Genomic DNA, 27,266 nt, shown 5'->3' on the forward strand with positions numbered 1-27,266 from the left:
AGTCCCAGATTTCAGATTTAAGTAGCGGAGGACTTTACAGGAAGTAGACTCTGCCGATTCATCGCTGGTTAGGCAGGCGGTACCTTTATCCACAATTCACCAGCTGCTGTCCATCAGGGAGAGGCCTGCCCTTGCTGCATCCAGTGATCCCATTAGCCACATTGTCCGTGTCCTCTGTAATCCCAGGCCTTTCCAAAGCGAACTGCTGGCCTGTGGACTGGGGTTAGAAACTCACCAGGGTATAGACCATGCTGCAAGGGAGGGAGGGAGAGATTACAACAGAGTGAGTAACAAGGACTGACAGAGGGAGAGCTGGGAGGGAGGAGGGAGAGAACGAGGCAGCGGGGAACCGAGAACACGATCGTACGAGTTAGGAGCAGAAGTAGGCCATTCAGCCCCTCGAGCCTCCTCCGCCATTTTAATAAGATCATGGCTGATCTGTGTTTCGAATTCCACACTCCCATCTACTCTCGAACACCAGAGAGAGAAGGGGAGAGAGGGGAGGGCGGGGACAGGGAGTAAGAGAGTGAGAGATAGACAGAGGATAACAGAAACTTAGGGAGTGAGAGGGAAAGGCAGAGGGAGAGATTAGGAGTGAGAGTAATGGAAACAACAGATGAAAGAGAGAGGGATAGGTTAATCGGGAAAAAGGGGGCGAGAGAGGGATGGAGAAAGAGAAAGGTAGAGAGAGGAGAGGTGGAGAGTGGGTACGAGAGTGTGACAGAGAGAGAAATAGAGGGAAAAAGATAGATAGAGAGACAGAGAGCGATAGAAACAGAGAGAAAAATGGAGAGATGGAGGGGCAGAGAGAGAGGACTAAAGAGAGAGAGAGAGAGAGAGAAGACAGAGATACAGAGAGATAGACACTGTGAGAGACAGAGAGAAAGGAATAAAGAGAGAGACCGGTATATGTACAGAGAGAGAGAGAGACAGAGAGGGGGAGTGAGAGAGAAAGACAGATAGATAGAGAGAGAGATAGAGACAGAGAGAGAACGACAAACAGAAAGAGAGGGTGAGCTAGAAAGAGAGAGATAGAGAGGGAGAGAGAGATATATAGAGAGAGACAGCGAGGGAGAATGGGATAGAGAGAGAGAGAGAGAGAGAGAGGTAGAGATGTTAACATTAGGATTGAGAGCCCTATTGCGTGTGTCAGGTAGGGTTTAGTAAGCTGATGTCAGTGGGAGTTGTGGCTTATCAGGTTGTGTGACTCAAACCAAGGGGGTGATGTGTCGGAGATGTTCAACCTGCCCAGCGGAATAGGGAAAGTTAAAGGGAGGAGATTATTTCCGTGGGTGTGACCCTGAAGACAGAATTCCACTGTCTCAAGTTAAGTACAAGCCCTGTAAAAGGGAGAGATAAGAAGTTACTTTTCATGCAAAGGTTTGTTACTGCGTGGGGTATCTTCACCCACCTGAGCTGGTCATTGAAAGATGCCGATCAGCCGCCCGGGGCCCTAAGCTCTGGAATTCCCTCCCTAAACCTCTCCGCCTCTCTCTCTCTCTCTCCTCCTTTAAGACACTCCTTAAAAACTGACCTCTTTGACCGAGCTTTTGGTCACCTGTCCCTAATATCTCCTTATGTGGCCCGGGGTTCAAATTTGGTTTTGTAACGCTCCTGTGAAGCACCTTGGGATGTTTTACTCGGTTCAAGGCGCTAGATAAATGCAAGTTGTTATTAAATATGTTGGTAAGTTCTTTGATGGGGAGAGTGTACATGGGCGGTGAGAAGCTGACGGATGAAAACTGTATTCATTTGCCTGACTGCCCACTGCTCATTTCAGAGCAAATTTAAACTATTAATCGTCGTCAGGAATTGAAATGCTGTTCGCTTGGAAGAGGGTCATAAATATTCTTGTAAACATCATTGTTTTCACAATAAGGTATTAAAAGATCATTATTGACTGCAACCTCTTTACATTCTGATATCTTCCAGTAAATTATATCAACACATTAGGGTCGATCGAGAGTTTATATTTAACCTGCTGCCTGTTTTGAAAAGCTCCTTACCATCAGCTTCCTCCCTCCCATACTCCTAAACACACTCACACTCATACACACCCACACACATACACTGACACACTCACACACATACACTGACACATTCATACACTGACACACTCACATACACTGACACACACACTCACACACTCACACTCACATACACTGACACACACTCACACACTCACACACATACACTGACACACTCATACACTGACACACACACACTGACACACTGACACACTCACACACTGACACACTCACACACATACACTGACACACTCACACACACTCACACACTGACACACACACTCATACACCGACACACACACACACACTAACACACACACTGACACACTCACACACTGACACACTGACACACTCACACACATACACTGACACACTCACACACACTCACACTCATACACTGACACACACACTCACACACTGACACACTCACTCTCACACTCATACACAGACACACTCACACAATGACACACACACTCATACACTGACGCACACACTCACACATTGACACACTCACACTCATACACTGATTCACACACACACTCACACTGGCGCACGCACTCACACACTGACACACACACACTCATACACTGACGCACACACTCACACATTGACACACACACTCACACACTGATTCACACACACACTCACACAGGCGCGCACACTCACACACTGACACACTTACACTCACACACTGACTCACACACACACTCACACTGACACGCTCACACTCACACATTTACACTCACACTCACTCAAACATGCACACACACTTCATACATTTTAAAAAAATTCATTCATGGGATGTGGGTGTCGCTGGCCAGGCCAGCATTTATTGCCCATCCCTAATTGCCCTTGAGAAGGTGGTGGTGAGCTGCCTTCTTGAACCGCTGCAGTCCTTGTGGGGTAGGTAGACCCACAGTGCTGTTAGGGAGGGAGTTCCAGGATTTTGACCCAGCGACAGTGAAGGAACGGCGATATAGTTGCAAGTCAGGATGGTGTGTGACTTGGAGGGGAACTTGCAGGTGGTGGTGTTCCCATGCGTCTGCTGCCCTTGTCCTTCTAGTTGGTAGATGCACTCACACACATACTCACACTCACACACTGACACACTCAAACATGCACACACACACACTTCATACATGCACGCATACACACATACTCACACTCATACATACACATTTAGACACACTCACATGCACTCGCACAAACACACTCATATACACACACACACACAATCACACTTCTCCACACACTCTCAGACACACAGACACACAGGGACACACACACACTCTCACAGACATGAACACATACTCTCATAGACACACACACACACACACACACACACACTCACACTCACACATGCACTCACACAATCACACTTCTCCACACTCTCACACACTCAGACACACACACACATTCTCACAGACACACACACACACACTCTCACAGATACACACACTCAGACTCACACACACTCAGGCTCATACACTCACAGATACACACACATAGACACACACACACTCTCATAGATACACACACTCAGACTGACACACACTCAGGCTCACAGACACACACACACTCTCATAGATACACACACACTCAGACTCTCTCTCTCTCACACACACACACACACACACAGGTACTCAGACTTACACTCCCACACACACTCCCAGACACACACACACACACACACAGAGACACACAGGCACTCAGACTTACACTCCCGCACACACACACTCCCACACACAGACACACACACACACACACACACACACACACACACACATACATACACATACTCACAGACACACACAAACATTCTCACACAACATTTAAGAGGCATCTGGACAGGTACTTGAATGAGCAAGGCATAGAGGGATATGGAATTAATGCAGGCAGGTGGGATTAGTATAGATAGGCATTATGGTCGGCATGGACACGGTGGGCTGAAGGGCCTGTTTCTATGCTGTATAACTCTATGACTCTATGACATACACACAACACACTTGCAGAGATACACACACACACACACACACACAGTCTCACACACACTCTCACAGACACACACACACATATACACACACTCAGACTCAGACTTTCACACACACATTTTTTGTGGGAAATGTCGAACATTCCTTGTTCCAGTCCTACTCAGGCCCCCTCCCCCAACTCTTTTTCCGGTACATTGATGACTGTACCGTTCCCTTTCAGTTACAAGTCCCGGTTTGAACATTTACAATGCAAATTGCCTATGTAAACATGTCACACTGTAATTGCGCCCTCCCGCCAGCAGTGATGCTATAGCGCCTTAGTTCCACATCTCCTGAGCCTGTCCAGCAAAGGGTCGCCGCTGCACACACTAACGCCACGTACCCGAGTGCTCTGAATTCCACTATTCAACAAGTACAATTACATGTACATGCACCTGGAGTTCTGTAACCTGCAAGGCTACGGACCAGCTGCTGGAAGGGGGGGATTAGATTGGGCGGCTAGTTTTTACAGCCAGCCCAGACACGATGGGCTGAATGGCCTCCTTCTGCGCCATAACTTTTCTATGGTTTCTGCAACAATTTCTATTTATACAGCACATTGAACATTAATAAAATGTGCCAAGTCATTTTACAGGAGCATTATGAAGTGAATTAGACATTTAGAGGAGATATTGGGACAGGCAACTAAAAATTTGGTCAAAGAGGTCGGGTTTAAGGAGCATCTTAAAGGAGGAGAGAGAGAGAGGCGGAGAGGTATAGGGAGGACTTGCTTGGCCATTTCGGAGGGCAGTTAAGACTCAACCACATTGCTGTGGGTCTGGGGGAGTCACATGTAGGCCAGACCGGGTGAGGATGGCAGATTTCCTTCCCTAAAGGATATTAGTGAACCAGATGGTGGTTTTATTTTAACGACAATTGATGATAGTTTCATGGCCCCATTACTGAGACGAGCTTTCAATTCCAGATTAATTGAATTTTAATCCCACCAGTGGCCGTGTCGGGATTTGAACCTGCGTCCTCTCGGTCTCCTCCCCTGCCTCAGCAGTGCCCACCCCTCCTGGTGGAGCTGCCAAGGTTCGAGGGCTGCAATTGGCCTGGAAGTTCCAGGAGCCCGCCCACCGTCCCTAACTGGGGTTACGCTTGGCCCTGAGCTAAGCTCCCAATCCTCTCCATCGCAAATTCGGCCAACTTCCACCCCACCCCCCCCGCCTTCCCTCTCCGCCCCCGTCTCAGCTCATCTGCTGCTGAAACCCTCATCCGTGCCTTTGTTACCTCTCCACCTCTCTCTCCTCCCTTATCGCTCCTTAAAAGCCGACCTCTTTTACCGAGCTGTCAGTTGTCTGTCTCTAATATCTCCTTATGCGGCTCGGGGTCAAACTCTGTTTGATAACTTCCTGCGAAGCACCTTTGGATGTTTTACTTTGCTCAAGGTGTGAGATAAATGCAAGCGGCTGATGTTGTTCCCCCCCGGGATGATTTGGATTCAGACAGAATGTGGAAGAGTGGGAGAGAGAGAAAGAGGCAGACAGAAACAGGGAGAGACAGACTGGCATCAAATCATGGTGCCAGTTCCCCACTAGCACCGCTAACGCCTCCCCCTTCCCCCACCCCCCCGGCCTCTCAGGGTGAGCAAGAGCCCTTGCTCTCACCTGTACAGGTAGTAGAAGAAGGAGATGAGATAGAAGCAGAGTTTGCACCATGATTCTTTCTGGTAGTAGTTCAGGATTTCGGCACTCATTACCGAGGCTGGATCATAGAGCAACTCTGAGCCATCAGCAGGACGATGGAAGTATCTATAGAGAGAGAGAGAGAGAGAGACTGAAGGCTAGTTTACAGGCTTAGTTAACAACACTTCACCAAACCATCACTACAAGCACATCCGCAACACGGTTACAGGAGGTGCATCCTGTGTCGGAGGGGGCTGGCGTACCTCCCGACTCAGCTACATGGGTTCACATCCCACACCTCTGGAACCCTCCCTACCTCTCTGTGGTTTCAGGCTGCTGTGTTTGATGGGGACAGTGTAGAGGGAGCTAAGTATGATAATTCACACCGTGAAGAATCGCTGATGCCTGGTGACTCACGGCACAGTAGGCAGTGCCAATGGTTAAATGCACTGCGCCAAGGTGGCTAAGATAAGGTAAGGAAAGGCAGTGGTTAGGGTCTGTGTCCACCTGAAGTGATGACGTTCCCTTGCTTCCAGTGACTCACCTCCATAGATGGTAGAATAGCAGGGGAATGTTCAGCCCCAGAGTCACCCACTCCCCCGCACACATGAACATTACACAGAACAGGCCATGGATGGAATATTCTGGAAGCACCAGCTGAAACAGGAAGCAGAAGAGAAAGAAGAGAATTATTATTGTGCAAACCAATTGAGGAGTGTCAATATTACCTGGGAGACCTTGAGCACAACGGGATTTTTTGTGAGAAAACAGCAAGCAAGGCTTGGGAAAGGAGAGGCAGATACTCGGTGCAGCCATTTTAAAACACACAGGGGAGTGAGGATCAGACTGTGTTAACAGGGGAGTGAGACCCAACTGTGTTAACAGGGCAGTGAGGCCCAACAGTGTTAACAGGGCAGTGAGGCCCGGACTGTGTTAACAGGGCAGTGAGGCCCAACTGTGTTAACAGGGGAGTGAGACCCAACTGTGTTAACAGGGCAGTGAGGCCCGGATTGTGTTAACAGGGCAGTGAGGCCCGGATTGTGTTAACAGGACAGTGAGGCCCAACTGTGTTAACAGGGGAGTGAGACCCAACTGTGTTAACAGGGCAGTGAGGCCCGGATTGTGTTAACAGGACAGTGAGGCCCAACTGTGTTAACAGGGGAGTGAGACCCAACTGTGTTAACAGGGCAGTGAGGCCCAACTGTGTTAACAGAGCAGTGAGACCCAGACTGTGTTAACAGGGGTGTGAGGCCCGGATTGTGTTAACAGGGCAGTGAGGCCCAACTGTGTTAACAGGGCAGTGAGACCCAACTGTGTTAACAGGGCAGTGAGGCCCAGACTGTGTTTACAGGGCAGTGAGGCCCGGATTGTGTTAACAGGGGAGTGAGACCCAACTGTGTTAACAGGGCAGTGAGGCCCAACTGTGTTAACAGGGCAGTGAGGCCCGGATTGTGTTAACAGGGCAGTGAGGCCCAACTGTGTTAACAGAGCAGTGAGGCCCGGATTGTGTTAACAGGGCAGTGAGGCCGGGACTGTGTTAACAGGGGAGTGAGACCCAACTGTGTTAACAGGGCAGTGAGGCCCGGATTGTGTTAACAGGGCAGTGAGGCCCAACTGTGTTAACAGAGCAGTGAGGCCCGGATTGTGTTAACAGGGGTGTGAGGCCCGGACTGTATTAACATGGGAGTGAGGCCTAGACTGTGTTAACAGGGCAGTGAGGCCCAGATTGTGTTTTATTGGGCAGTGAGGCCCGGATTGTGCTAACTGGGCAGTAAGGCCCAGACTGTGTTAACAGGGCAGTGAGGCCCGGACTGTGTTAACAAGGCAGTGAGGCCCGGACTGTGTTAACAGGGCAGTGAGGCCCGAACTGTGTTAACTAGGCAGTGAGGCCCGACTGTGTTAACAGGACAGTGAGGCCAGACTGTGTTAACAGGGGAGTGAGGCCCAACTGTGTTAACAGGGCAGTGAGGCCTAGACTGTGTTAACAGGACAGTGAGGCCAGACTGTGTTAACAGGGGAGTGAGGCCCGGACTGTGTTAACAGGGCAGTGAGGCCGGGACTGTGTTAACAGGGCAGTGAGGCCCGGACTGTGTTAACAGGGCAGTGAGGCCGGGACTGTGTTAACAGGGGAGTGAGGCCCAGACTGTGTTAACAGGGCAGTGAGGCCCAGACTGTGTTAACAGGGCAGTGAGGCCCGGACTGTGTTAACAGGACAGTGAGGCCCGGACTGTGTTAACAGGGCAGTGAGGCCCAGACTGTGTTAACTGGGCAGTGAGGCCCGACTGTGTTAACAGGACAGTGAGGCCAGACTGTGTTAACAGGGGAGTGAGGCCCAACTGTGTTAACAGGGCAGTGAGGCCGAGACTGTGATAACAGGACAGTGAGGCCAGACTGTGTTAACAGGGGAGTGAGGCCGGGACTGTGTTAACAGGGCAGTAGGCCAGACTGTGTTAACAGGGCAGTGAGGCCCAACTGTGTTAACAGGGCAGTGAGGCCCAGACTGTGTTAACAGGGGAGTGAGGCCCAACTGTGTTAACAGGGCAGTGAGGCCGAGACTGTGATAACAGGACAGTGAGGCCAGACTGTGTTAACAGGGGAGTGAGGCCGGGACTGTGTTAACAGGGCAGTAGGCCAGACTGTGTTAACAGGGCAGTGAGGCCCAACTGTGTTAACAGGGCAGTGAGGCCCAGACTGTGTTAACAGGGCAGTGAGGCCAGACTGTGTTAACAGGGCAGTGAGGCCCAGACTGTGTTAACAGGGCAGTGAGGCCAGACTGTGTTAACAGGGCAGTGAGGCCCAACTGTGTTAACAGGGCAGTGAGGCCAGACTGTGTTAACAGGGCAGTGAGGCCCAGACTGTGTTAACAGGGCAGTAAGGCCAGACTGTGTTAACAGGGCAGTGAGGCCCAACTGTGTTAACAGGGCAGTGAGGCCCGGACTGTGTTAACAGGGCAGTGAGGCCAGACTGTGTTAACAGGGGAGTGAAGCCTAGACTGTGTTAACAGGGCAGTGAGGCCAGACTGTGTTAACAGGGCAGTGAGGCCCAGACTGTGTTAACAGGACAGTGAGGCCCGGACTGTGTTAACAGGGGAGTGAGGCCTAGACTGTGTTAACAGGACAGTGAGGCCCGGACTGTGTTAACAGGGCAGTGAGGCCCGGACTGTGTTAACTGGGCAGTGAGGCCCGGACTGTGTTAACAGGGCAGTGAGGTCCGGACTGTGTTAACAGGGCAGTGAGGCCAGACTGTGTTAACTGGGCAGTGAGGCCCGGACTGTGTTAACAGGACAGTGAGGCCCGGACTGTGTTAACAGGACAGTGAGGCCCGGACTGTGTTAACAGGGCAGTGAGGCCCGGACTGTGTTAACAGGGGAGTGAGGCCCGGACTGTGTTAACAGGGCAGTGAGGCCCGGACTGTGTTAACTGGGCAGTGAGGCCCGGACTGTGTTAACAGGGCAGTGAGGCCAGACTGTGTTAACAGGACAGTGAGGCCAGACTGTGTTAACTGGGCAGTGAGGCCAGACTGTGTTAACAGGACAGTGAGGCCCAGACTGTGTTAACAGGGCAGTGAGGCCAGACTGTGTTAACAGGACAGTGAGGCCAGACTGTGTTAACAGGGCAGTGAAGCCTAGACTGTGTTAACAGGGCAGTGAGGCCAGACTGTGTTAACAGGGCAGTGAGGCCCAGACTATGTTAACAGGACAGTGAGGCCCGGACTGTGTTAACAGGGGAGTGAGGCCTAGTCTGTGTTAACAGGACAGTGAGGCCCGGACTGTGTTAACAGGACAGTGAGGCCCTGACTGTGTTAACAGGGCAGTGAGGCCTGGACTGTGTTAACAGGGCAGTGAGGCCAGACTGTGTTAACTGGGCAGTGAGGCCCGGACTGTGTTAACAGGGCAGTGAGGCCCGGACTGTGTTAACAGGGCAGTGAGGCCAGACTGTGTTAACTGGGCAGTGAGGCCCGGACTGTGTTAACAGGGGAGTGAGGCCCGGACTGTGTTAACAGGACAGTGAGGTCCGGATTGTGTTAACAGGACAGTGAGGCCCGGACTGTGTTAACAGGGGAGTGAGGCCCGGACTGTGTTAACAGGGCAGTGAGGCCCGGACTGTGTTAACAGGGCAGTGAGGCCAGACTGTGTTAACAGGGCAGTGAGGCCTGGACTGTGTTAACAGGGCAGTGAGGCCCGGACTGTGTTAACAGGGCAGTGAGGCCAGACTGTGTTAACAGGACAGTGAGGCCAGACTGTGTTAACTGGGCAGTGAGGCCGGGACTGTGTTAACTGGGCAGTGAGGCCCGGACTGTGTTAACAGGGCAGTGAGGCCAGACTGTGTTAACAGGACAGTGAGGCCCCGACTGTGTTAACAGGGCAGTGAGGCCAGACTGTGTTAACAGGACAGTGAGGCCAGACTGTGTTAACAGGACAGTGAGGCCCAGACTGTGTTAACAGGGGAGTGAGGCCCGGACTGTGTTAACAGGGCAGTGAGGCCCGGACTGTGTTAACAGGACAGTGAGGCCCAGACTGTGTTAACAGGGGAGTGAGGCCCGGACTGTGTTAACAGGGCAGTGAGGCCAGATTGTGTTAACAGGGCAGTGAGGCCCGGACTGTGTTAACAGGACAGTGAGGCCCGGACTGTGTTAACAGGACAGTGAGGCCCGGACTGTGTTAACAGGGCAGTGAGGCCCTCAGTAGGCCACAAAACCCCCTGCCGGTTGCTGGCTGTGAGTTTCATTTCTAACCCCGTTACGATGGTTGCAGATGGGTTTGCCAAGGGCTCGACACCCACTGGGCGCAGTAGCTAATGGCGACGTGCCGCTTGGCGCCGGACTGCTGCCCTCCAGTGGAGGCCTGGCACCGACACATGCTGCCCCGTGGGCACTGGACGGTCAGATTTGATCCATTTGGTAGCTTTTAGTCTGTGAAATAACTGCATGCCAATCTCCAGCCTGCTCTACCGGCGCCATCCCTTGTTCTCCCTGCACTTGGTTCCCCCAAAACTAGACGGCTGGGCCGGGGCCAATGAAATGCTCAGAGGGCTCCTGGGATAGACTACAACAACAACCCAAGCAACAACTTGCTGTGATGTAGCGCATTCAGTGTGGCAAAACGTGCCAGCGCACTGAAGAAGCACATTATCAAAAATAGAGACACCAAACAACCTGAGAAGATATTAGGTGGTCAAAGAGGTCAGTTTTAAGCATCGTCTTAAAGGGGGAGAGAGAGAGAGAGAGAGAGGCGGGGAGGTTTAGGGAGGGAATTCCAGAGCTTAGGGCCCCCAGGCAGCTGAAGGCACGGCCGCCAATGGTGGAGCGATGGGAATCGGGGGATGGACAAGAGGGCGGAAATGGAGGATGGAGCACGTAGTGTTGGCCAAGGCAGTGACTTAAACTGATTCTATGACAGACAGACAGTGCATAGCAATCCCAATAGGATTCTCTCTGAGACCAGGGACAGGGGGAGAGGTGTGTGAGGAGGTTGAGACTAAACCCTCAGTTTTACACTGAATTGGCTGCAATTGTTAATTGATCCCACAAAGCTCAGTACTGGAGTTCTGTTGTTGCACTTGCTCTGATGCTAATGAGGCTGGAGCCTGTGTGTTTGGACCTCGTACGTGAGAGGAGTGATTAATAACTTTCGAATATGCCGTGGGTGCTTTATCCAGATTCAGTGAGATGGCTATTCTCTGCAGGTCCACCTCGTTAACTCACAGGAGGTATGCCTCGCCAGAGTATTGCAGGCAGCCTTTCCACGTGCACCATGCAGAGGATGAGCTTTACAAAATGCCAGCATAATGACCAGCCTGTTCAACGTTGGCAGAGCAAGGCAAGGAACAGAGAGAGACCAGCAGCGAGGGAGACAGTGAGGGAGAGACAAACAGAAAGGGACAGAGAGATGAGCAGAGAGGGAGAGAGAGAGCGCGAAGGGCAGACTGAGAGCGAGAGACAAGCGGGCGGGTTTGGAAGCGGGGTGGGAGGTTCCGTGAAGGGGAACCCAATTAAGGAGGTTAATACTTAAATTAGCAGTGATTTCAGAGAGGGTGGCAGTGTCGCACGGGCCCCTCCCCCATCCCCCAACTGAGTAAGGAAACCGGCAACACATTGGAGACAGCATCACGATCAGAGTTCGGAGTTGGCATCATATTTTGTATCATGCATTTTCTACATGCATAGAATCATAGAAAGTTTAAGGCACAGAAAGAGGCCACTTGGCCCATCATGTCTGTGCTGGCTGAAAAATGATCCACCCGTTCTAATCCCACCTTCCAGCATTTTGTCCGCAGCCCTGCAGATTACGGCACTTGAGGTGCATATCCAGACTCCTTTTGAATGAGTTGAGGATCTCTGCCTCAACTACCCTTTCAGGCAGTGAGTCCCAGACTCCCACCACTCTCTGGGTGAAAAACATTTTCTCTCATCTCCCCTCTAATTTTTCTACCAATCACTTTAAATTCACACACCCTCATCACTGACCTCTCTGCTAAGGTGAATAGACCCTTCACCTCCACTCTATCCAGGCCCCTCACAATGTTGTACATTTCAATCAGATCTCCCCTCAGCCTTCTCTGTTCCAGGGAGAACAACCCCAGACTATCCAATCTCTCCTCATAGCTACATTTTTCCAATCCTGGCAACATCCTCTTAAATCTCCTCTGTCCCCTCTCTAGTGCAATTACATCCCTCTGTAATGAGGTGACCAGAACTGCACACAGTACTCAAGTTGTGGTCTAACCAATGAGTTATACAGTTCCAGCATAACCTCCCTGCTCTTGTATTCTATATCTCAGCTAATAAAGGAAAGGATTCCATATGCCTTCTTAACCACCTGATCGACCTGTCCTGCTACCTTCAGGGATCTGTGGACATTCACTCCAAGGTCCCTCATTTCCTATACACTTCTCAGTATTTTCCCATTAATCGTGTAGTCCTTTGTCTTGTTTGACCTCCCCAAATGCATCACCTCCAAGTTGAGTTTTATTTGCCACTTTTCTGCCCTTCTGACCAGACCATCAATATCTTCCTGCAGCCTACAGCTATCCTCCTCGCTATCTACCACACGGTCAATCTTTGTGTCGTCTGCAAACTTCTTGATCATGTCCCCTACATTTAGGTCCAAATCGTTAATACGCACCACAAAAAGCAGGGGACCGAGTACTGAACTCTGCGGAATTTCATTGGAAACAGCTCTCCAGTCGCGAAAACATCCGTCAATAATTACCCTTTGTTTCCTGCCACTGAGCCAATTTTGTATCCACCTACCTGCATTTCCCTGGATCCCATAGGATTTTATTTTTTTAACCAGTCTGCCATGTGGGACCTTGTCAAAAGCCTTGCTAAAATCCATGTAGACCACATCAACTGCACTACCCTCATCTATCTTCCTTGTTACTTCTGCAGAAAATTCGATCAAGTTGGTCAAACAAGATCTTCCCTTAACAAATCCATGCTGACTATCCTTTATTAACTTGTACCTTTCTAAGTGACAGTTTATCCTGTCTCTCAGAATAGATTCCAATAATTTGCCCACTACTGAGGCTAGAATTCATATACGTTCACATATAACAGAGCAGAACGATTGTCAGCAATACATATGCAGCCAAATGCATTCATTCCCGTCTCCAGACTGACACGCCTGACAACTCTTGCAGGTGCCCTCTTGCTCTCCCTCCGCCTTCTCAGCACTCGCCTGTCCCAGTGGGGCTCTCAGCCAGCCCTCCCTCTGCACCCTCCGATTGGCCCTCCCGTGGGGCCGCCCGCCGGCCCCAATCGCATGGCCAATGGGAGGCCGCCTACTAAATGGGCCCCCCTAAAGTGAAGCTGGCAGGCACGGCACCGAAATGCGTGGATCCCAGCATCGGCTTCCCGATGCCCCGTGGGAACATTCAGCCCAAAGTGTGGGGAAGGAGAGCATGGGAGAAAGGGAGAGACAAGTAGAGAGGGAGAGAGAGAGGGAGAGAGGGCGAGGAAAGAAACAATCCAGGTGAGAGAGAGAGAGAGAGACGAGTGCACAGTACAGGCAGAAAGAGTGGGCCGAGAGGGGGGGGAAGACAGCAAGGGAAAGAAAGGTAAAGCAGCAAGGGCCAGTTATATATGGGCAGAAAGTGCATAGGAGAAAGAGGGAGAGCACGACAGAGAACGTGACTGAAAGAGTGAAGGAAAGGAAAGACAGAGTGAGAGAGAGATTGATAAACAAAGAACAAAGAACAAAGAACAGTACAGCACGGGAACAGGCCATTCGGCCCTCCAAGCCTGTGCTGATCTTGATGCCTGCCGAAACTAACACCTTCTGCACTTCTGGGGTCCATATCCCTCTAATCCCTTCTTATTCATATATTTGTCAAGATGTCTCTTAAACGTCGCTATCGTATCTGCTTCCACCCTGGCAGCAAGTTCCAGGCACTCACCACCCTCTGTGTTAAAAACTTGCCTCGCACATCCCCTCTAAACTTTGCCCCTCGCACATTAAACCTATGTCCCCGAGTAACTGACTCTTCCACCCTGGGAAAAAGCTTCTGACTATCCACTCTGTCCATGCCGTTCATAACTTTGTAAACCTCTATCATGTCACCCCTCCACCTCCGTCGTTCCAGTGAAAACAATCCGAGTTTTTCCAGCCTCTCCTCATAGCTAATACCCTCCAGACCAGGCAACATCCTGGTAAACCTCCTCTGTACCCTCTCCAAAGCCTCCACGTCCTTCTGGTAGTGTGGCGACTGGAATTGCACGCAATATTCTAAGTGTGGCCTAACTAAAGTTCTGTACAGCTGCAACATGACTTGCCAATTTTTATACTCTATGCCCCAAACGATGAAGGCAAGCATGCCGTATGCCTTCTTGACTACCTTATCCACCTGCGTTGCCACTTTCAGTGACCTGTGGACCTGTACGCCCAGATCTCTCTGCCTGACAATACTCCTAAGGGTTCTGCCATTTACTGTGTATTACCTGCATTAGACCTTCCAAAATGCATTACCTCACATTTGTCCAGATTAAATTCCATCTGCCATTTCTCAGCCCAAGTCTCCAACCGATCTATATCCTGCTGTATCCTCTGACAATCCTCATCATTATCCGCAACTCCACCAACCTTTGTGTCGTCCGCAAACTTACTAATCAGACCAGCCACATTTTCCTCCAACTCATTTATATATACTACAAACAGCAAAGGTCCCTGCACTGATCCCTGCGGAACACCACTAGTCACATCCCTCCATTCAGAAAAACACCCTTCCACTGTTACCCTCTGTCTTCTATGACCGAGCCAGTTCTGTATCCATCTTGCCAGCTCACCTCTGATCCCGTGTGACTTCACCTTTTGTACCAGTCTGCCATGTCTTGTCAAAGGCTTTACTGAAGTCCATATAGATAACATCCACTGCCCTTCCTTCATCAATCATCTTCGTCACTTCCTCAAAAAACTCAATCAAATTAGTAAGACACAACCTCCCCTTCACAAAACCATGCTGTCTCTCGCTAATAAGTTTGTTTGTTTCCAAATGGGAGTAAATCCTGTCCAGAAGGATTGATATTGCCTTTCCCTCGCTGTTACCCAAAGTGAAAGTTACCCCCTTCCCTCTCTCTCCCATGCTCTGTCCCTGTCTGTCACTCTGTAATTCCTCCCCTGTCTGACTCTCATCCTCACTTTTTTCTATCTCTCTCTCACATAATTTCTCCTGTCTGTCTCTCACACACTCTGTCCCTCATTCCCTCAGTACTGACCCTCTGACAGTGCAGCGCTCCCTCAGTACTGAACCTCTGACAGTGCAGCGCTCCCTCAGTACTGACCCTCGTGACAGTGCAGCACTCCCTCAGTATTGACCCTCCGACAGTGTGGTGCTCCCTCAGTACTGTCCCCCCGACGGTGCAGCACCCCCTCAGTACTGACCCACTGACAGTGTGGTGCTCCCTCAGTACTGTCCCCCCGACGGTGCAGCACTCTCTCAGTACTGACCCTCTGACAGTGCAGCACTCCCTCAGTACTGACCCACTGACAGTGCAGCACTCCCACAGTACTGACCCTCTGACAGTGCAGCACTCCCTCAGTACTGACCCACTGACAGTGCTGAAATCCCTCAATACTGACACTCTGACAGTGCAGCACTCCCTCAGTACTGACCCTCTGACAGTGCAGCACTCCCTCAGTACTGACCCACTGACAGTGCTGCAATCCCTCAGTACTGACCCACTGACTGTGCTGCAATCCCTCAGTACTGACCCTCCGACAGTGCAGCACACCCTCAGTATTGACCCTCTGACAGTGCAGCACACCCTCAGTACAGACCCTCTGACAGTGCAGCACACCCTCAGTACTGATCATCTGACAGTGCAGCACTCCCTCAGTACTGACTCTCTGACAGTGCGGCACTCCCTCAGTACTGACCCTCTGACAGTGCAGCACTCCCCTCAGTACTGACCCTCTGACAATGCAGCACTCCCTCAGTACTGATCCTCCGACAGTGCAGCGCTCCCTCAGTACTGACTCACCGACAGTGCGGCTCTCCCTCAGTACTGACCCTCCGACAGTGCAGCACTCCCCTCAGTACTGACCCTCTGACAATGCAGCACTCCCTCAGTACTGATCCTCCGACAGTGCAGCGCTCCCTCAGTACTGACTCACCGACAGTGCGGCTCTCCCTCAGTACTGACCCTCCGACAGTGCGGCACTCCCTCAGTACTGACTCTCCGATAGTGCAGTGCTCCATCAGTACTGACCCTCCATCAATGCGGCTCTCCCTCAGTACTGACCCTCTGACAATGCAGCACTCCCTCAGTACTGACCCTCCGACAGTGCAGCACTCCCTCAGTATTGACTCTCCGACAGTGCAGCGTTCCCTCAGTACTGACCCTCTGACAGTGCAGCACTCCCTCAGTACTGAACCTCTGACAGTGCAGCACTCCCTCAGTCCTGACCCTCTGACATTGCGGCACTCCCTCAGTATTGACTCTCCGACAGTGCAGCATTCCCTCAGTACTGACCCTCTGACAGTGCAGCACTCCCTCAGTACTGAATCTCTGACAGTGCAGCACTCCCTCAGTACTGACACTCTGACAGTGCAGCACTCCCTCAGTATTCTCTCCGACAGTGCAGCGTTCCCTCCGTACTGACCCTCTGACAGTGCAGCACTCCCTCAGTATTGACTCTCCGACAGTGCAGCACTCCCTCAGTATTGACTCTCCGACAGTGCAGCACTCCCTCAGTATTGACTCTCCGACAGTGCAGCACTCCCTCAGTATTGGCTCTCCGACAGTGCAGCGTTCCCTCAGTATTGACTCTCCGACAGTGCAGCGTTCCCTCAGTACTGACCCTCTGACAGTGCAGCACTCCCTCAGTATTGACTCTCCGACAGTGCAGCACTCCCTCAGTATTGGCTCTCCGACAGTGCAGCGTTCCCTCAGTATTGACTCTCCGACAGTGCAGCGTTCCCTCAGTACTGAACCTCTGACAGTGCAGCACTCCCTCAGTCCTGCACTAGGAGTGTCAGCCTAGATGATGAACTCAAGCCGCTGCAGTGAGTCTCAAACCCACGACCTACTGAATCAGCTGGCGACTGTGCCAAGACAACATGGCCAGATCTCTGCCTGCGTACACCGTCTGGACTCAGTTGTGAGTGGTTGGATGTGATAGCCGACTAGACAAGCCCACAGTGGGTTCAGTGAGAAGCAGGAATGAAGGTGGTGAAACCGGCTGGGAGGGAGTGCAAATAAAAATAAAACACTAAAAAAGAGGTCAAAATCTTTGGGGAGTGAAAGAAAGGGAGCAGATGGAAGGAGACAAGCTGAGGACAAAGAGGAGTTAACAATTCTGTGAGTGAGCCTCTGCTTTCTCTTTCCTGCTGTATTGAGCTCAGAGAAGTTGCTTGAGAGAATTTCGATACAGGCACATTTGGACATTGTCTCTTCACTCCCCATTGACGCACAGTGACCGTGACTCCCCATCTCCATGTCAGTCAGCGCTGTAATGTATAACCACACATTACTCTTAATGAGGCTGACATGATCTAACCGACCTCTTGCATCCAGTTGACGACCGGAACAGTCAGAGTAATTAGGAGCTTGTTAACTGCTGCTGTACTGGTGAATTGCAAGTGCAGCACAGGCCTACTGATGGGCAATGAGCATCTAAGAGAGGATACATACAAACAGCTGGTGGGAAAAATGTACATAATCCCAATGGACACAAACCGCTTTTCATTCATTCCTATAGTACACAATCCCAATGGATCAAATCCTTTTCCATTCACTCTCACTGTACACAATCCCAATGGACCAAACCCTTTCCCATTCACTCCCATTGTACACAGTCCCAATGGACCAAACCATTTCCATTCACTCCCATTGTACACAATCCCAATGGATCAAACCCTTCCCATTCACTCCCATTGTACACAATCCCAATGGACCAAACCCTTCCCATTCACTCCCATTGTACACAATCCCAATGGACCAAACCCTTCCCATTCACTCCCATTGTACACAATCCCAATGGACCAAACCCTTCCCATTCACTCCCATTGTACACAATCCCAATGGACCAAACCCTTCCCATTCACTCCCATTGTACACAATCCCAATGGACCAAACCCTTCCCATTCACTCCCATTGTACACAATCCCAATGGACCAAACCCTTCCCATTCACTCCCATTGTACACAATCCCAATGGACCAAACCCCTTCCCATTCACTCCCATTGTACACAATTCCAATGGACCAAACCATTTCCATTCACTCCCATTGTACACAATCCCAATGGACCAAACCCTTCCCATTCACTCCCATTGTACACAATCCCAATGGACCAAACCATTTCCATTCACTCCCATTGTACACAATCCCAATGGACCAAACCATTTCCATTCACTCCCATTGTACACAATCCCAATGGACCAAACCCTTCCCATTCACTCCCATTGTACACAATTCCAATGGATCAAACCCCTTCCCATTCACTCCCATTGTACACAATCCCAATGGACCAAACCATTTCCATTCACTCCCATTGTACACAATCCCAATGGACCAAACCCTTCCCATTCACTCCCATTGTACACAATTCCAATGGATCAAACCCCTTCTCATTCATTCCCTTGTCCACAATCCCAATGGACCAAACCCCTTCCCATTCACTCCCATTGTACACAATCCCAATGGACCAAACCATTTCCATTCACTCCCATTGTACACAATCCCAATGGACCAAACCCTTCCCATTCACTCCCATTGTACACAATTCCAATGGATCAAACCCCTTCTCATTCATTCCCTTGTCCACAATCCCAATGGACCAAACCCCTTCCCATTCACTCCCATTGTACACAATCCCAATGGACCAAACCATTTCCATTCACTCCCATTGTACACAGTCCCAATGGACCAAACCCCTTCCCATTCACTCCCATTGTACACAATCCCAATGGACCAAACCCTTCCCATTCACTCCCATTGTACACAGTCCCAATGGACCAAACCCCTTCCCATTCACTCCCATTGTACACAATTCCAATGGATCAAACCCCTTCTCATTCATTCCCTTGTCCACAATCCCAATGGACCAAACCCCTTCCCATTCACTCCCATTGTACACAATTCCAATGGATCAAACCCCTTCTCATTCATTCCCTTGTCCACAATCCCAATGGACCAAACCCCTTCCCATTCACTCCCATTGTACACAATCCCAATGGACCAAACCCCTTCCCATTCACTCCCATTGTACACAATCCCAATGGACCAAACCATTTCCATTCACTCCCATTGTACACAATCCCAATGGACCAAACCCCTTCCCATTCACTCCCATTGTACACAATCCCAATGGATCAAACCCCTTCCCATTCACTCCCATTGTACACAATCCCAATGGACCAAACCCTTCCCATTCACTCCCATTGTACACAATTCCAATGGATCAAACCCCTTCTCATTCATTCCCTTGTCCACAATCCCAATGGACCAAACCCCTTCCCATTCACTCCCATTGTACACAGTCCCAATGGACCAAACCCCTTCCCATTCACTCCCATTGTACACAATCCCAATGGACCAAACCCCTTCCCATTCACTCCCATTGTACACAATTCCAATGGATCAAACCCCTTCTCATTCATTCCCTTGTCCACAGTCCCAATGGACCCAAACCCCTTCCCATTCACTCCAACTGTACACAATCCCAATGGATCAAACCCCTTCCCATTCATTCCCATTGTACAGATCCCAGTGGACCCAAACCCCTTGACTCGGGAAATCCTAAAGTCCTCTTACCTCTGAGTCAAAAAGTCATCTTCATAGCTCCCACCAGAGACTAAAGCACATAATCTAGGCCGACACTCCCAGTGCCAGTACTGAGGGAGTGCTGCACTGTCAGTGATGTCGTCCTTCAAATAAGGAATTAAACTCAGGCCCATCTGTCTGCTTGGTGGATGTAAAATATCCCATGGCACTCGGGGATCTTGCTCTGTGCAGATTGCCTGCCAGGTTCCCTACATTATAACAGTGATTACAATTCAAAGAGTATTTCATTGGCTTAAAAGAATTCTGGGATGTCCTGAGGTTTTAGGAATGCAAGCTTTCTCTTTAGTCCAGTCTGATTTTTGCATCTCCTATGTTTTCCAGCCAATTTTCGCAGTGTCTCTCTTTCCCCTGCTCCCTGCATGGCTACCGGATTATCCGATCTCATTCCTTGCACTTTGCACATGAATTACATAGAACTTCCAGCACAGAAACAGGCCCTTCAGCCCAACCACTGTATGCTGGCATTTGTATTCCACACGAGCTTCCTCCCAGCCCTCTTCATCTCACCCTGTTAACATGCCCTTCTATTCCCTTCTCCAGCCCACGACCTACTATCTAGCTTTCCCTTAAATGCCTCTGTGCTAATCTCACCTCTCTCGGGGTAAAGAAGTTTCTCCTGAATTCCCTATTGGATTTATTCGTGACCATTTTATATTGATGGCACTAGTTAATGCTCTTCCCCACAAGTTGAAACTCTCTCTGACTCTATCAAAACCTTTCATAATTTTAAAGATTAGATCAGCCCTAGCCCTCTGTTTTCATGAGAAACCAGACCCCGCCTGATAATCCTGATATTCCTGATAATCTCGCAGTTCAGGGATTATCCTTGTAAATCCTTTTTGTGCCTGATCCACTGCCCCATTATCTTGTTTATAAGGTGACCAGAACTGCACACAGCACGCCAAGTGCAGTCTAACCAAAGTTTGATACAAGTTTAACATACTTTTCAATTCTATCCCTCCAGAAATAAAGCCTGGTGCTTGGTTTGCTTTTTTTTTAAGGCCTTATTAACCTACATCACTACTTTTTGTACTCCCAGAGCCCTCTGTTCCTCAACTCCATTTAGATTCTTATTTTCCAAGTAAAATATTTCTTTACTGTTCTTACAGAAGTGTAAAACCTCACATTTATCAATGTTAATATTCATTTAATAATTATTTGCCCATTCTGCAAGCTTGTTAATGCCCTCCTCAGTATTGCCTATCACCACCAATTTGGCGTCATCTGCAAAGATAAAAATTGTGTTTTTGTTTCCAATGTCTAAATTGTTAATGTAAATTATGAACAACAGCAGTCCCAGGACTGATCCTTGCACAATCCCGCTTCGCACCCTCTGTTGTTTAGCTACTCTTTACACCTACTCTCTGCTTTCTGTCTTGCAGTCAGCTAGCCATCCTTTCTGCCACTTGTCCTCTGACTCCACATGTTCTGATCTTAGTCATGAGTCTACTATGAAGGCTTTTTTGGAACTCTAAGTATATTACGTCTACCGCAGTACCCTTATCTACCCTTATCTGTTACTTCTTCAAGGAATTCAAGAAGGTTGATCAAGCATAGCCTTCCCTTTTGGAAGGAGTGTGATGGAATACTCCCCACTTGCCGACTACTCTATTTTATTTTCAGCTTCTAGACATTTTTCTATGACATCTTTGGTTAAGGATTCCATTATCTTTCCTGTCAGCAACATGAAGTTAACTGGTCTATAGTTCTGTAGACTTGTCCTATCTCTCTCTTTAAATATAGTAATCACGTTGGCTGTCTGCCATTTCTCTGGCACTATTCCCTTTGCGAATGAGTTGTTATATACATGTAATAGTACCTCTGCTATTTCTTCTCTATCTCCTTTGGTATACATGAATGCAATCCATCTGGACCAGGTGTTTAATCCTCTCTAACTTTAATACATTTATCAATTATCTCCCCCCTTTCTATCTTAATTGTCTTTATATCTTTTTTGATCCCTTCTTCTAATGTCATGGCCACTTGCTTGCCAAATACTGAGGCAAAGTATTTATTTAATATATCTGCCATTTCACTGACATTAGCTGTGAGTCTATGTTGTATGTCCTTCAGTGGCCCTATCTCGATCCTGATCTGTCTTTCCTTATTTATGTGTCTGTACAATACTGCACTATTTTCTATTTCTATTCCTTGATAATTTTATTTTGTCGTTCCTTTTTTCTTTCCAAATTTTTTTTGACTTCTTTCCTAACCTCATCGTATTCCCATTTGCCACCCCCTCCTTTGTTGTCTATGTACTTGGTCTGTGCTTTTTCTTTAGTTTTTCCCTTATTTCTTTATTCATCCATGTTGTGTCATTACTGGCTAGCTTGTTCTTAATTTTTAGTGGGTTACATTTCTCCCAATCCCTGTTTTAACTGTTTCCGACTGCTGTTCTCTAACTTGGTTCGAAAGGCTGGTGTTTGAATGTGGCAGGTAGTGGGATTGTGTCCCAGTGTTTGACAGGGCCTTTCGAGTCCTTACAATACACAACAGGGGCTGCTGTTCCCTCTCATATACAGCATGAATACCGTAGCGACAAGAGCAGGGCAGAGGCTGGGAATAGTGCGGCGAGTAACTCACCTCCTACCTCCCCAAAGCCTGTCCACCATCTACAAGGCACAAGTCAGGAGTGTGATGGAATATTCTCTACTTGCCTGGATGGGTGCAGCTCCAACAACACTCAAGAAGCTCAACACCATCCAGGACAAAGCAGCTCGCTTGATTGGTGCCCGATCCGCCACCTTCAACATTCACTCCCTCCGCCACCGATGCACAGTGGCAGCAGTGTGTACCATCTACAAGATGCACTGCAGCAACTCACCAAGGCTCCTTAGACAGCACCCTCCAATCCAAGAACTCTACCACCTAGAAAGACAATGGCAGCAGGCGCATGGGAACGCCGCCTCCTGCATGTTCCCCTCCAAGCCACACACCATCCTGACTTGGAACTATATAGCCGTTTCTTCACTGTCGCTGGGTCAAAATCCTGGAACTGCCTTCCTAACAGAACTGTGGGTGTACCTACCCCACATGGACTGCAGCGGTTCAAGAAGGCAGCTCACCACCACCTTCTCAAGGCCAAATAGGGATGGGCAAAAAATACTGGCCAGGCCAGTAATGCTCACATCCCATTCACTAATTAAAAAATGGACTGTTAATACACAGGGGCTGCGATTCTCTATAATATATACAGGGACTGCTATTCTCTATAATATATACAGGGGCTGCTATTCTCTATAATATACACAGGGGCTATTATTCTCTATAATATATAAAGGGGCTGCTATTCTCTATAATATAGACAGGGGCTGCTATTCTCTATAATATATACAGGGGCTACTATTCTCTATAATATACACAGGGGCTGTTATTCTCTATAATATATAAAGGGGCTGTTATTCACTATAATATACACAGGGGCTGCTATTCTCTATAATATATACAGGGGCTGCTATTCTCTATAATATATACAGGGGCTGGTATTCTCTACAATATACACAGGGGCTGTTATTCTCTATAATATAGAAAGGGGCTGCTATTCTCTATAATATACACAGGGGCTGTTATTCTCTATAATATACACAGGGACTGCTATTCTCTATAATATACACAGGGGCTGCTATTCCCTATAAAATATACAGGGGCTGCTACTCGACATAATATATGCAGGGGCTGCTATTCCCTATAATATACACAAGGGCTGCTATTCACTATAATATATACAGGGGCTGCTATTCTCTATAATATACACAGGGGCTGCTATTCCCTATAATATATACAGGGGCTGCTATTCTCTATAATATATACAGGGGCTGCTATTCTCTATAATATATACAGGGGCTGGTATTCTCTATAATATACACAGGGGCTGTTATTCTCTATAATATATAAAGGGGCTGCTATTCTCTATAATATACACAGGGGCTGTTATTCTCTATAATATATAAAGGGGGTGTTATTCACTATAATATACACAGGGACTGCTATTCTCTATAATATACACAGGGGCTGCTATTCTCTATAATATATACAGGGGCTGGTATTCTCTATAATATACACAGGGGCTGTTATTCTCTATAATATATAAAGGGGCTGCTATTCTCTATAATATACACAGGGGCTGTTATTCTCTATAATATACACAGGGACTGCTATTCTCTATAATATCCACAGGGGCTGCTATTCCCTATAAAATATACAGGGGCTGCTACTCGACATAATATATGCAGGGGCTGCTATTCCCTATAATATACACAAGGGCTGCTATTCACTATAATATATACAGGGGCTGCTATTCTCTATAATATATAAAGGGGCTGCTATTCTCTATAATATACACAGGGGCTGTTATTCTCTATAATATACACAGGGGCTGCTATTCCCTATAATATACACAAGGGCTGCTATTCACTATAATATATACAGGGGCTGCTATTCTCTATAATATACACAGGGGCTGCTATTCTCTATAATATACACAGGGACTGTTATTCCCAATAATATACACAGGGGCTGCTATTCGCTATAGTATATACAGGGGCTGCTATTCCCTATAATATACACAGGGGCTGCTATTCTCTATATTATATACAGGGGCTGCTATTCCTTACAATATACACTGGGGCTGCTATTCTCCATAATATATACAGGGGCTGCTATTCCCAAAAATGTACACTGGTTGCTATTCTCTATCATATACCCAGGGGCTGCTATTCCTTATAATATGCACAGGGGCTGCTATTCTCTATAATATATACAGGTGATGCTATTCCCTATGATATACACAGGGGCTGCTATTCTCTATAATATACACAGGGACTGCTCTTCTCCATAATATATACACGGGCTGCTATTCTCTATTATATACACAGGGACTGCTATTCCCTATAATATATACAGGGGCTGCTATTCCTTACAATATACACAGGGGCTGCTGTTCTCTATAATATATACAGGGGTTGCTATTCCCTCTAATATACACAGGGACTGCTATTCTCTATAATATATACAGGGGCTGCTATTCCCTCTAATATACACAGGGGCTGCTATTCTCTATAATATATACAGGGGCTGCTGTTCCCTATAATATTTACTGGGGCTGCTAGTCTCTCTAATATAAACAGGGGCTGCTATTCTCTATAATATATCCAGGGGCTGCTATTCCCTATGATATACACAGGGGTTGCTATTCTCCATAATATATACAGGGGCTGCTATTCCCTATAATATACACAGGGGCTGCTATTCTCTGCAATGTACACAGTGACTGCTATTCCCTATAATATACACAGGGGCTGCTATTCCCTATAATATACAGAGGGGCTGCTGTTCTCTTTAATATATACAGGGGCTGCTATTCCCTATAATATACACAGGAGCTGCTATTCTCTATAATATATACAGGGGCTGCTATTCCCTATAATATACACAGGTGCTGCTATTCTCCTTAATATATACAGGGGCGGCTATTCCCTATAATATACACAGGGGTTGCTATTCTCTATAATATACACAGGGACTGCTATTCCCTATAACATACACAGGGGCTGCTATTCGCTATAATATATAGAGGGGCTGCTATTCCCTACAATATGCACAGGGGCTGCTATTCTCTATTGTATATACAGGGGCTGCTATTCCCTATAATATATACAGGGGCTGCTATTCCCTATAATATATCCAGGGGCTGCTATTCTCTATAATATACACAGGGGCTGCTATTCTCTATAATATATACAGGGGCTGCTATTCTCCTTAATATAGACAGGGGCGGCTATTCCCTCTAATATACACAGGGGTTGCTATTCTCTATAATATACACAGGGACTGCTATTCCCTATAATATACACAGGTGCTGCTATTCTCTTTAATATATACAGGGGTGGCTATTCCCTATAATATACACAGGGGTTGCTATTTTCTATAATATACACAGGGACTGCTATTCCCTATAATATACACAGGGGCTGCTATTCGCTATAATATATAGAGGGGCTGCTATTCCCTACAATATGCACAGGGGCTGCTATTCTCTAAAATATATACAGGGGCTGCTATTCCCTCTAATATATCCAGGGGCTGCTATTCTCTATAATATGCACAGGGGCTGCTATTCGCTATTGTATATACAGGGGCTGCTATTCCCTATAATATATCCAGGGGCTGCTATTCTCTATAATATATCCAGGGGCTGCTATTCCTTATAATATACACAGGGATTGCTATTCTCCATCATATACACAGGCACTACTCTTCTCTATAATATACACGGAATGTTATTCTCCATAATATCTACAGGGAATGCCATTCCCTAGAATATACACAGGGATTGCTATTCTCTATCATATCCACAGGCACTAATCTTCTCTATAATGTCATCTATTATCCTAAAAGATTGTATAAGTATCTTCTTCTTTGGCTTCATTGTCTCGAGAGACAATGGGTAAGCGCCTGGAGGTGGTCAGTGGTGCGTGGAGCAGCGCCTGGAGTCGTTATAAAGACCAATTCTGGAGTGACAGACTTCCACAGGTGCTGCAGAAAAAATTGGTTGTCGGGGCTGTTACACAGTTGGCTCTCTCCTTGTGCTTCTGTCTTTTTTCCTGCCAACTGCGAAGTTTCTTCGACTCGCCACACTTTAGCCCCGTCTTTATGGCTGCCCACCAGCTCTGGCGATGGCTGGCAACTGACTCCCACGACTTGTGATCATTGTTACAGGACTTCATGTCGCGTTTGCAGACGTCTTTAAAGCGGAGACATGGACGGCCGGTAGGTCTGATACCAGTGGCGAGCTCGCTGTACAATATGTCCTTGGGGATCCTGCCATCTTCCATGCGGCTCACATGGCCAAGACATCTCAAGCGCTGCTGACTCAGTCGTGTGTATAAGCTGGGGATGTTGGCCGCCTCGTGGATTTCTGTGTTGGAGATGCAGTCCTGCCACCTGATGCCAAGGATTCTCCGGAGACAGCGAAGATGGAATGAATTGAGACGTCGCTCTTGGCTGACATACGTTGTCCAGGCCTCACTGCCATAGAGCAAGGTACTGAGGACACAGGCTTGATTCACTCGGACTTTTGTGTTCCGTGTCAGTGTGCCATTTTCCCACACTCTCTTGGCCAGTCTGGACATAGCAGTGGAAGCCTTTCCCATGTGCTTGTTGATTTCTGCATCGAGAGACAGGTTACTGGTGATAGTTGAGCCTAGGGAGGTGAACTCTTGAACCACTTCCAGAGCGTGGTCGCCAATATTGATGGTGGAGCATTTCTAATGTCCTGCCCCATGATGTTTGTTTTCTTGAG

General features: G+C 48.3%; 1 protein-coding gene across 1 annotated transcript in view; it reads right to left on the reverse strand.

Moving 5' to 3' along the window:
- Nucleotides 1-223: 223 nt before the first annotated feature.
- Nucleotides 224-27,266, reverse strand: part of cnih2 (cornichon family AMPA receptor auxiliary protein 2) — a 357,163-nt gene continuing 330,120 nt past the window's right edge. The window contains exons 4-6 of the mRNA XM_068021404.1: nt 6,230-6,342; nt 5,668-5,811; nt 224-251 (exon numbers count right to left, since the gene is read on the reverse strand). Coding sequence (XP_067877505.1) covers nt 224-251; nt 5,668-5,811; nt 6,230-6,342 — 285 coding nt within the window. The remainder of the gene's footprint in view (nt 252-5,667; nt 5,812-6,229; nt 6,343-27,266) is intronic.

The sequence above is a fragment of the Heterodontus francisci genome, chromosome 44 (genome assembly GCF_036365525.1).
Source record: "Heterodontus francisci isolate sHetFra1 chromosome 44, sHetFra1.hap1, whole genome shotgun sequence".
NCBI classification, from domain to species: domain Eukaryota; kingdom Metazoa; phylum Chordata; class Chondrichthyes; order Heterodontiformes; family Heterodontidae; genus Heterodontus; species Heterodontus francisci.